Below are 13131 nucleotides of genomic sequence, written 5' to 3'. Positions count from 1 at the left end.
CTCAGAGTCTGGCAGCGTTCTGCTCACATTTCTGCAGCGCACAAACTCTTCGGGGGACACGTGCACTGACTGTGCCACTTGTTGTATATTTATTTCCTACTAACAAAAACTTAATCGACCAAGCCTGTTCTGCTTGACTAGCAATTAGTCGACTATTAGGGTGCAGCTCTAATTGTCAGGGTCTGATTAGGGTTCAAAATAATAGTGACATTTCTGGAACACACTTGAAGGTGTTTGCCAGCCACCACATACTGGGCCAGCTAACCAATCAGAGCACATTTCACATTTTGCAAGGAGCATTCATTCAATTGTTTTCGGCTGAGTACCTTTATTAATCAGAGGTTGCCACAGCGGAATGAACGGCCAACTTGTCCAGCATATGTTTTACGCAGCGGATGCCCTTTCAGCTGCAACCCATTTGTGGGTTTGGATGGAGCAGCTTAATCAAAAAAGAACCTAAACGGAGGGTTTGACAAGAGATGTGCTAAAATAAAATAAGTTTAGGAAATGAGTATTTTAAAAACAATCAACCAGTAAAACTTAGGCCCAATCTCAATGATATTTTTTACCCCTTCCCCTTGGCCCTTGAAACAGAGTGTGAAGGGGAAGGGCTTTAAATTTTACCCCTAATGCTGTGTTCAAACTAGACGCGGAATGTGCGGATAAATGCTAAATGGTAAATAGACGCGTGAACATTTGATTGTACTTACTTCATTCGTGCGTCAAAATCCGCTTCATTCATCAAATTCACTTCAGAACAGACGCAGATTCGCATGATGGGCAGGGCTTCTGTCTACCCGGTGACTAGCTTCATTGTAAAATGGCTAACATGAATTTTATTGAGAAAATAGCTGTGTTTATGTGCTTTATGAGGTTGAAAAACAGCGTCGATATGTTTGTGGCTGTGTCTGAGTCCACTAGATCCTTTCAGAGGTTTCAGAGCTCATAAACTCCTCCAGAGACTTCACCTATATGATGGAAGCATTCAGCGGTGCTTCTGACTGAGCCAAGCCCAGTTTGATTAACTGTTATCGGTGTAGACAGGACTCCAACAACAGGCGCTACATAATCACGCCCCGACAAGAGCAAGCTCCGGATTGGTTAACGCGGCGCAAATGTCTGCTGAAGTTCAGATTTTCGAACTCAAGCGATTCACGCGTTGTGTGTCAAATGCGCAAAACGCTCAATTTGCGCCACGTCATTCACGCGTATCGTGCTGCAGCATGTCTATTCGTGTCTTTGCTTTGACTTAACATGTAAATCACTCACGCTTGACGCATCTTCCGCGTCTGGTGTGAACACAGAATCTATGTTTTAAGGGCTATGTAGCCCTTCCCCTTAGCCCTATGCCAGAGCTATTCAATTGGTGGCCCACAGGCCGAACTTGGCCTGCAAGGCAATTTGGTCCACCCCTTCAAATAGTGTGACCATCAAAAATAAAATTAGTTCAGTCGAAAAACGGTCGCTATAGTTATAAAGTGACGTGCGTCTGTTCAATACAGCACGAGCTGCAGTTAAAGGCTGCGTAGAGTGTGAGTCACCTGGCTTTAAGCGAGTGAGTTGCGTGAGCAGCCGAAAACATTTGGATACTTAAGCTTAAAGTTATGCCACCTGTGCGCTAGTTTAAAGTTCCGAGCTCAAACAGCAAGGCTAATCCGCAAGCACACTGGATTAACTATAGCAGCAGGCCCTTCACATAATGAGTCTTTTCCAGGAGCAAGTTCGTTATTTCCAATATTAGAATGTATGCCAAAATGTGTGCGCAAGCAGAGCGATGCGCTCGCGACTTCCAGACGCACAGAGTTAAAAAACATCTCACGCTGTAGCGATGAGACTTGTGCGTGGCTTTCAGTGCAGTGTAAACAAAAGATATGTTCAACGAATTATTACAAATGATCATGTATGTATGAGCGCAGATGATTACAACAGTTCATTTAAATACTTACCTAATATAAAACTTACATTAGACAATATAAAACATTAGACGTGATAACCGTGAAACCATGATTATTCTTTAGACTATATAATCGTACAAACAAAATCTATACTTGTTGTATCCCTAATTGTCATGCAGTTCAAAACATAACATATGAATGTGTCTGAATGTAAAAGAAGCCTACTTGAGCAATGCACTGCTTTTGTTGTGCTTTGAAATACAACACTTGAATGTTTATTTAAAAATGGCCTATTGTACAATGTACTGATATTATTTAGTTTCAAAATACAATATATTAACATATTAATGTATAAAAATCCAACGTGGCTGTCTTAAAGAGCAAAAATACAACATATGGGCTCTTATATGCTGTTGTGTCATCACTCATATTGCAAGTCATATCTCTCCAGCTCCTCATTTGGGATGCTTTTCATGAACTGGCCCCCATGACGAACTAATTGAATAGCCCTGCCCTAAGCCTTTAAGCTAAAGAGAAGTGGGATCCCCTACCCATTTACTGTCAAGGTTTCTCAGGAAGGATGAGGGAGCGAGAACTCAAGTGCAGCAAAAGATGGTTTATTAATAATTAAAATAAAACAAAAGGACAACAAAAACCACCCAGAGGGGGAAAAACATAACTAAAACACAAAAAGGCAAACAAGCTTGGCAGGGCAGAGCTCTGAGAGACTCTGAGAATGAATCAGCGCGCTGCAGACAGAACAAGCACAAACACCAGGGCGAGTGCGTGCATCCCAACCATACCAAGACGGCGCTCGTACAAAAAAAAGAGACAGACAAGAACAGAATAAGAGTGCTCGACCTGAAAAAAACTTGAGCAGAGCACAACATACAAGACAGGACGGGACTAGTGTCTGGACTCTGCCACCAAAACAAGAATTGACAAGACCAAAGTGACAACATCCTGATATTCATGTGAACGCGCAAAACGAGGGGTAGGGCTAAGGGGTAGAATTGGGATTGGGGCTTTTTGTAGTACACCAAAACATAATAGCAAAATTATTTTAAAAAGGGGGCATAATAGGGTCAGTGTTGCCAAGTCCATGGTTTTCCCATAGACTTCGGCTACTTTTAATCTGTGAGTCATTTTTTTTTTGTGAGTAATCAAAAGTTTGATATATAACATAGACCCATACCCCATAACCCCCACCTTCCCATTTTTGATTGGCAATTGGGCTACTTTTGTTGTTAAACCTGGCAACCCTGAATAGGGCCCCATTGTTATGCTGCACCTGTCAGACACCCTAAAAAGCAGAAAAGGAATGGTCATTCGCTCCTTTTTTTCTGAACTCCCTTGCTGGACAACCTCATTTACTCTGTCTCTCTCAATCTATCCAAGTGACACTCTACATAGGAATGTCCTCTCTCTTCTTCAGCTTTACCTAAATGGAAAGCAAAACCTCTCTAGTGGAAGAAGTTTTGATTGTGACGTGCAGGAATCAATAGCCTTTTTAAAATCAAGACATTTTTAGATGTTCCTTCCTAACATTCCAGAAAGGATCTTAACATCAGTTTGAGTAATTCCAGTGTTAGTTTATATATTTCCAGGCCTGCCATGCTAAATAGGACACAGTGATGTATTTATATCATGACTGTATCATAAAAATAAATACATTAATAAATAGCTCTGCTGAAGTGTGGGTCTTTATATTGTTAAAGGACATTTTTAATGGGACACATTAAGGGCAGTCACATTTGAATAATCTCTTGAGAGCTGTTATATTAAGTCATGTAAATTCATCAAATGTCAAAGCTTTCACTATTAACAGTAATGTGATTGTCTGGGAATCGAGAGCATGGTAATCAATGCAGGGTTATAAACTGCTATCTTTCTTAGCAACAAAGAAGCTTAAAGCGCTAGAGCAGCATTTCTCAATCCATGTCCTCATGCCCCACCATGCTCCACATTTCACATGTTGCTCTTTTCACTTCAGAAGATAATTCTATTGCGACAATAAGTGCCCTGCAAAATGTACTCCACATGATATTCTGATATGTCTTCAGTTCAATTCATCTTTACTTCTATAGCGCTTTTACAGTGTAGATTGTGTCATAATAAATTTGAACATGCATTTGTTTCTTATTTAGCACATGTACGTAGTCATTACATGAAACACGAAACAAGATCATGAATATTTACCTTGAAGTTTTGGAAAAGTAATTGAAAAGTCATGGAATTTTAGTAGTAAAAATGTGTATGAACTTTGAAAGACATACAATTATCAAAACAATCTGTTGCCCAATGTTGAATATCACAACTTCTTCCAGCACACAGATGGGTTCTGAAGGGAAATTAAGAGGTTGTGAACATGGTTTCTTTCGAAGATGTAATGTTATTACCTGCAGAATCTATGCAATCTATGTAGGCTATGCTGAGGGGGTTATTACAATGTCATCCATTTTAATAAATGGTAATGTATTGGGTACTGTCATATGGTGATTGATTGAGTGTTCAGGCTGAGATGACCAATGACATAACCGTATATATCGTCATCTGTTGTCGCAGGAAAGTACTGAGTCCTTCATAATAAGTTATGATTGATGTGGTTTCATTCCACCCATTGATGACTGATGGGGTGCAGAATTTGTATGTGCAATCGAAGACTGAAGAGTTTTCTTGACAAAGGTGGTAAATCATGCATAAAGAGTGAACCCACAGTGTGTCTGAAGACTTTCTTAAATATTATAGCATATTTTATTGAACATCATAAACCTAACCCTACAAATAAGTTATTACTAAAATCAAAGGGAAATAATAGGTGCATAACTATGTCAAAGCACCTTACCGTGACATAAAGTGTCAATATTTTGTATCTCAAATCTGACTGGTTGATTGTAATGCTGTTTCAGGTGCAACAGAGATGTTGATCCAGGAACACATTGCACAGGTTTTGCTAGTTGGTGAGTGCCATGAATGAGGTGCCATCAGCATCCTAGTATAAAGCACATCCAGAGAGAGATGATACTTGGAAATAAGCAAAACAAAACAAATAAATATTTTTTTCCTTAGTACATAATTCTTGTATCCTATGTCTTTTTACAACATGATTTTTTGGAGCATTTACCCTGTAAAAAATAGAATACAATAAATGATTGTGTGTAATACAATAGTGTGTATAAGAAGTCTTAAGAACCCATTTGTAGATTGAACTTGTGGGAATTATTTCATTTAATGTCATCAAACTGCTTCCTGTGAAAGAAAAAATTTAAAGTTTTATCTCAGACTCATCAAGCCAAGAATCATTGGAATACATTATACGTGCAAAGATTTTTTACACTCAAACACTAGTTCATTCATTTTCTTTTCAGCTTATTAATCTGGGGTCACCACAGCAGAATGAACTGCCAACTTAAGCTTGATTTATACTTTCGCCTGGCGCTGCATCGCGCACCTCCACTGACTGCGCGCGCACTGACACAGAAATGCCAACTAACCCAGCCGGGGCTCGAACCAGGGACAGTCTTGCTGTGATGCGATTGTGCTACCCACTGTGCCACTGTGCTGCCCTCAAACACTAGTATTTGATTAGTTTAGGTATTTGAATAGTGTATTTGAATGTCTGTAACCTAAAATAAACGTCATTTACAACCTAATAAATAGTGATTTAAAAAAAGCACCATGCATCTCTTCCAAGCTTCATCGCAAGAAAGATTTACATTTTAGCAGTTGATGACGTGCGTTCTGAATGTTCTAATCACCCTGGTATGATCATACGATTCAGGGACCAGCCAAGGGTGATCACACTGATGTGATTGTACACGTGAAAGGGTTAATATTGATATCATTGAGGACACATTTGTTTATGTGCCTCTACAGTGGCTCTCTATACAGTGGAAAAGCAAAGTAGTTCTTAAAAGGATCACCTGGCTCTCAAAAAAGGTATTGATCACCCATTTAAGACAGCTTTGACTCTTTTGATGTTATTTGATGCTGAAATACATTATCCTGACTTCCCTGGGTGATTTCCAGGAAATTGTCCTTGAAAGGGAAGTATTGAAACTGTTACAATATGTCAGAGACTTTCTGTGTTGAGCTCTGTCTGCAGGTGTTCATGAGCAGTGGTTTTTGTGGCTGCGTGGTATTATCATTGTCCTTGTGGGATGTGTCAACCACTTGTCCACTTAGGTGCTGACATGTCCTGTTGTCATTCCAGCACTCACCTGGTGTGTGTGTGCCATTTAGGTTGAGTTCAGTGGCACACAAGGGAGATGGATGATGCAGGGAGAAGATATTGTCCTTTAACACTTTTGCAACAAACAAGTTTGTTTTTGTGGAGGCTGACTAATGTAAATATAGCTATCTTTGACATTAGTAGTAGTAGACTTTAAGTCCTGTCCATGTTTAATTATGTTAAAGTTGTTGTAAAATGATTATTATTTATTTTATTACATTTTTGCAACATGTGGCCAATTCCTTCAAACAGTGACAAAGAATGCGAATTCCACCAACTGATGGAAGTGAGGAAAAAAACCTTGAGAGAAACCAGGTTCAGTCAGGGGACCAGTCAAACAAATGAAGAGGCAGAGCTGTGTCCTCATTTATAAAATGTGTGCATGCTCAGCTTTGATCTTATGCTGTGTTCACACCAGACGCAGTACATAGTACATGTAAATAGACACATGAACATTCTGAGTTTACTCGCTTCATTCGCGCATCAAATCCGCTTCATAATCGATGCAGATTTGCATCATGGCCGAGGCTTCAGTCTGCCTGGTGACTCTAGCTTCATTGCTAAATGGCTAACATAGATTTTATTGAGGGAATAACTGTGTTTATGTGGTTTATGAAGGCTGAAAAACAGCATTGATTCGTTAGGAGCCTTGTCTGAGTTCACTAAATCCTTTCAGAGGTGCACCCAGCTCTGTGAGTTTATAAACTCCTCCAGAAATTATACCTATATGATGGAGGTTTTCAGCCGTGCCTCCAACTGAGCCGAGCCCAGTTTGATCAACTGTTGTCCGTGTCAGCAGGAGGATTTCCCCCCGTGACACCAACAACAGGTGCTACGTCATATGCACGCCCCTACATGAGAAAGCTCCTGATTGGTTAATGCGGCGCAAATGTCCGCTGAAGTTCAGATTTTCCAACTCCTACAAAACGCTCAACTCGTGCCATTCATGCTGCCTCATTTGCTCGTATCGCACCGCAGGATCTCTATTCGCGCCTTTGCATTGACTTAACATGTAAATCACTTGTGCTTGACGCTTCTTCCATGTCTGGTTTTAACACAGCATTAGTGTGTGTGTGTGTGTGTGTGTGTGTGTGTGTGTTGTGTTTGTGTGTGTGTGTGTGCACTTAAATCCATAACAACGTTTATATTTATAAAACACTGAAAATTACTGCGGTGTCAAGATCTGAACAGGCGTACGCACTGCAGTTGTAATACTGCAACTATTCGAACATCCAATAAAAACATCCAATCTTTTGCAAGATAAAATTGACCCATTTATTAAAAATACCCTGTAGTTGAGAGTGTGTTATGATCACTAGCTAGAGTGCCCGCCAGACACACTAGAGGACACTTTACTTCTCACATTAGCCACTGTCCTGGACTAAATGTACCACAATGCTTTGCATCTCACCAGATTCATATGAACTGGACTCTTATTACACATTACCTGAACATCACACTCAGTCACTGTAAAGTCTTGTTACTGTTATGTACATTACTTAGCTTTTCCTTGTCTCTGTGTTTTTGCCCTGTTGTGTTTTTGATCTTGGGCAGTTTCTTGTTTTTTGACTGATTGCTGCCTGCCACGACCTCTGCCTAGATTTTGGATTACCGCTAAAATTGTTGTTTGCTCCTGTTTTTACCCCTTCCCTGTCTGACCATTCTTCTAGAAAGCTTCATTCGGAACTTCTACTCATTTCTACAGTCTTGTACGTGACAGAGTACATCATGCAAATGGTAGCCTATTTTTTTCCATTTGCGTCTATGATGCATGAAAAAGACTCCCATACATCAGACTTGCCTGATGTGGGTTTCCTAACAGTAAACTGACCATTTTCTAATGTAAGCTGAAGGACAGCACATCTTCACTTTGCTCTCCCATGTTGGTAAAGCCAGCTGTGAGGACTGTTATACAGATGATGCGTGCTTAAACGATGCGTGTGTGGAAAAAGCATGTGCAGTAAGCACTGGTTTATGCGTTCAGCAAGTGTAAAAGTTAAGAGCACTGGCTGTACCGGTGCTCAATAAGAATGAGGAAATCACAGATATGCTGTTCTGAAATAACGCTGGGACTAAGGAGTGCTATTCTGTTAGCCAGCCCACTCCCATTCAAATTACACTAGAGGTACCGACCGCTACCGCGTTTTATTTGGAAAATTATCCCCACGTCGCAAGAAATCTGATCAGGTCCAGACTTCTACACTGATTGATAAATCTTTGATTTTGTCGACTCTATTTATTCACATTCCTTTTTATGTCTCTTTGTCCATAGGCATGACTTGTCAAGCGCGGACATCATACACAGAGGACGAGGTGCTTTGGGGCCACAGATTCTTCCCAGTCATCTCTCTGGAGGAGGGCTTCTTTAAAGTGGATTATTCTCAGTTCCATGCCACATTTGAAGTTCCCACACCTCCCTACAGTGCAAAGGAACAGGACGAGGCATTACTCATGTCCTCACCACTCATGGCCCCATCTCTGTGCAACAGTGGAGAAAAGAACAGCTCCCTTGACTGCCTAGAACTACTGGAAGATCCAGAGAGCACCACCAAATTACCAGCCAAAGTTCAGAAGATGACAGGTAGAGATGGGCTTCCCAGAAAGCTCCTTAGAATGAGCTCCACCACATCAGAGATGACATACAGCCTTGGCGAACTGCCTATAAAGCTCCAGCGCATCAGTTCAGTGCCTGGGGTCTCAGAGGAAATGCAGGTTACCAAGACGACTAGGATTTCCAGCGAGGCCATCAGCAAATCAGTTGCCGACTTGCCACCGAAACTACAGAGACTGTCTGGAGGAGGAGGCCGCATGGATGGACACCTGCCGCCCAAACTCCGAAAGATGAACTCTGATCGCTTCACATAAACATATTAATGATTCACACAGACTTATTATACACATTAGTACTAATGAAGTAGGCTAACTTGAACATGTGTTCCTTTGGTTGACTGGTTTGGATGACACCCACTGTTGCATGGTAAAATATCCCTCTCCCTCTAATAGCATGACCTGCTGTACATATTTATTTGCCACGGAAATGGTAGCAAGTATTTTTTTCCAAGCCATATGATGGACAGTTGCTCCTATGTGACTAATTAGACATTGTTCATTTTACACAGTTATGTTGATTAACGTAATATTTGTTTCACTGAGCTTATGTTACAGTGCATGTTTAACACATTAGACATAAATAATAATAATTAGATGATTATTTCAAATAGGAAAAACAGCTGATGAACATACTGATAAGTTTTTAATGGCTGTTATTTTTAGTGAAAATGTCAGAAAATGGTGACACAGTGGTTCAGTGGTTAGCAATGTCCCCTCACAGCAAGAAGGTTGCTGGTTCAAGTCGCAGCTGCGTCCGTTCTGAGTGGAGTTTGCATGTTCTCTCCGTGTTCGTGAGGGTTTCCACGAAAGGGTTTCCAAAGACATGCATTACAGGTGAATTGAATAACCTAAATTGGTCGTAGTATACTGTATGTGTCTGAATAAGTGTGGATGGATATTTCCCAGTACTAGGTTGCAGCTGGAAGGGCATCCACTGTGTAAAACTTATGCTGGATAAGTTGACTACATTCCGCTGTGGCAACCCTAGATGAATAAAGGGATTAACCTGAAGGAAAATGAAATGAAATGTCACAAAAGAAAAAAAAAGGTACATTAGTTTGGTTAAAAGCTGCTATTTGTCACATCATTCTGAAGAGTTCACCCAAAAAGTTACTTATATTTTTTTTCTCAAGTGGTTTGAAAGTGATCTTAATTTCATTTTAGCAACACAGGAATGTTTGCAGTAATTCTAAGCTGCACCTCCTAACACTAGAACCGCCAGAGGTCGTTGTATACCTAAAATTGTGGATGCGCAAATTTTACCCATGCATGAATTCTGTTTAGAAACAATTATTTTACTGTGTTATGCTAATGTGTTAGCAAAGATGTGTATGGAATCATGAAAAGTAATCAACAATATTTTTAGGTATTTTATGCAGCCTACACTTTTACTTGCAGAATGGTAAGCTTTAAGCTAAACAAGTCTGCCCTGACAAAGAGAGTTAGTAGTAAATACATGTTTGGATGGTGTAATATTATACACTACCTGACAAAAGTCATTGATTCCAGTTGTAAGAGCAACTAATAATAACTTGACTTCTAGTTGATCATTTGGAAAAGTGGCAGAAGGTGGATGTTTCTGTTGAATCATCTGTGGAACTGCATCCCAATCATCACAAATACTGCAGAAGACCTATTGGAACCCGCATGGACCCAAGAAGTTTGGTGAAGGAAAAAAAAATCATGGTTTGGGTTTACATTCAGTATGGGTGTGTGCAAAAGATCTGCAAAGTGAATGGCAACATCAGCAGTGCTGCCCATTACATTACCAACCACAGGAGAGGGCTCCTTCTCATACTTCAGCCTCCATATCAAAGTTCCTGAAGGTCAAGGTGCTCCAGGATTGGCCAGCCCAGTCACCAGACATGAACATGGTTGAGCTTGTCTGGGGTAAGATGAAGGAGACATTGAAGATGACTCCAAAGAATCTTGATGAACTCTGGGAGTCCTGCAAGAACACTTTCTTTGCCATTCCAGATGACTTTATTAAGTGATTTGAGTCAGTGCAGAGATGTATGAATGCAGTCCTCCAAGTTCACAGGAGTCATACACAATATTCATTCTTTTTCCACTGCACCGTGACTTTATATTCTATACTGTACATTATTTCTGTTAAGTGACAAGACTTTTGTTTAAGCAAAGTCAGACCTTACTGTCCTAATTAAATAATTAATAATTAAGGCATGATCATATTTTATTTTGGTATAGAGAAATCTACAGGCCTTTGCCTTTCATAAGCCACTTCTGATACCAAATGATTATGTAACACGAGGAGTGACACAGACAACTTAAGTTTGGATCCACTTGCAGGTTTATTCGAAGTCAGGCAAGCAAGGGTCAACACAGGTGCAAACAGATGTATAAAGGCGATCCAGAATCGTAGTCACTATAACAGGCGAGAGGTCGGAAGGCAGGCGGCAGACAGGGAGAACTGGATAAACAAGGCGAGGTAAATACACGGGCAAACAAGACTAGGAAACGCGTTGAATTGTCACTGTAACAGAAAACAAGACTCAGCGAATGAAATGAGTGTGTGCGCTGCTAAAGTAGTTTGTGTAATCAGTCCAGTAGCAGCATCAGCTGTGGGAGTCTAATCAGTGGAGACTTGGAGCAGGTGTGTGTGTGTGTGGCATGATTGAATATGTAGTCCATAAGTTGTAGTCCAAATGTGTTAGTGTGTGAGATCCAACGATCTTGGGAGTATGATCGCTGGTGATCGTGACAGATTAACTAGAAGTCAAGTTATTATTTGTTGTTTCTAACACTTGCATAGGCGACAAGACTTTGTCAGGTAGTGTGATAGGGGTTGTTAATTATATATTAATAAAACCAGCAATAGCCTATAGACCAGTGTTTCCCAACCCTGTTCCTGAAGGCACACCAACAGTACACATTTTCAACCTCTCCCTAATCAAACACACCTGAATCAACTTATCATAACATCAGAAGAGACTCCAACACCGAAGTTAATGGGTCAGAAAAGGCAGACATCCAAAATATGTACTGTTGGTGTGTCTCCAGGAACAGGGTTGGGAAACACTGCTATAGACAATAATGAATCATAAATTACCACTAATTATGATATATAATCAATGCCAAATTCAAGGGCAAAACTTAACCTTAATAATTATTCATTTGTTTAGTTTCATAACTTATAGTTTAAATAATAGAACGACATTAATAAAGTTGGAACATTCATGAGAGGGATAACATGTCTAAACTCAATCATGAAGTGTGTCTCGGAGGCTCTGGATCAGATGTCAGATGAGACATCATAAACTGAGGTCACCCAGATCACATCCCTTATTTTCCTGCCAGACTCTCAATCATTCTTGCATTTTTGTGCTTCTAATACCTCTACAAATTTAATTATTTACTTGTTATGACTTTATGACAACCATTAATTCAGTGTGCTTGCCTAATTCAGCCATCGCCTAAACAAAATTAAATGATAAGCAGCGCCCAATAAAGGCATTATATAGCAGTGTATTTGTTCCATGCTAGCTCTTAGATGCCCTTTTTTTTGTCTGCCAGTTTTTAACATTAGGAAACTGTAAATGAGATAATATTAGTAAAAGTCAATGAGTGGGAGGCTTGACAGTTTTATTGAAGCTCTGTTTTGTATATTTGAAAAAAAGAAAACAGCAATGGTTAAAATTTACCCCATGGCGGTTCTAGTCTTAATGGAATCAGTGCAGATGGTAAACAGGGGCTGTTAAACATAAATCACAATAACAAAAGAATGTATCAGATATTGCAAGCTGATTTTTAAGTAGTGTTATTCATAAGCCATTCTTTGGTTGATTTCTCAAAAGTAATAAATAAAAAAGTAACACAGTGGTTCTGTGGTGCAGGGTGTTGCTTACACACTGACTAATCATTCCATTTCTTACACACGGAAAGAAAGGATGATTGCATTTCATAAATCAAAAGGAAAAAGATCCACCCAGCATGTCCTGAAATGTGTTTCATTTACAGAATGTTCATTCAGTGGACAGCCTTTTGTGAACAATGGAAAAATCACACACTTTACCAGACATTTTTTATATTATTTAGCTGTTGGAGCAGTTGTGGCCTAACAGTTAGACTGTTGGACTTGTGATCCAAACATCACAGGTTTGAGTCCTGATACTGACAGTGATTGTATGTGGTTTATAACCCAACATAGGCTCATTCTAAAAAAAAACGTGCCCCTATATAAATTTCTGGAGATCATGCATAATGTAGCCAGAAGTACATATGGTGGCATTTTTACTTTAAAATGAATGCTACAGGGTGCCGATTACCTCCATATTGATGGCTTTTCTGCTTCTACCAGTTTCTCCAGTGGCTCACTGTGTATATTGGTGGACTTGTGATGTGATGTGGAGTTGACAGCGACTATAAGGTTCAAGT

At 39.9% G+C, this 13131-nt stretch overlaps 1 protein-coding gene across 1 annotated transcript in view; it reads left to right on the top strand.

Moving 5' to 3' along the window:
* Nucleotides 1-12503, top strand: part of kcnj3a (potassium inwardly rectifying channel subfamily J member 3a) — a 41279-nt gene extending 28776 nt beyond the window's left edge. The window contains exon 4 of the mRNA XM_056465740.1: nt 8399-12503. Coding sequence (XP_056321715.1) covers nt 8399-8991 — 593 coding nt within the window. The 3' untranslated portion in view covers nt 8992-12503. The remainder of the gene's footprint in view (nt 1-8398) is intronic.
* Nucleotides 12504-13131: the final 628 nt, after the last annotated feature.

The sequence above is a fragment of the Danio aesculapii genome, chromosome 9 (assembly GCF_903798145.1).
Source record: "Danio aesculapii chromosome 9, fDanAes4.1, whole genome shotgun sequence".
NCBI lineage: Eukaryota > Metazoa > Chordata > Actinopteri > Cypriniformes > Danionidae > Danio > Danio aesculapii.
This window is presented reverse-complemented; position numbering and strand designations above follow the sequence as displayed.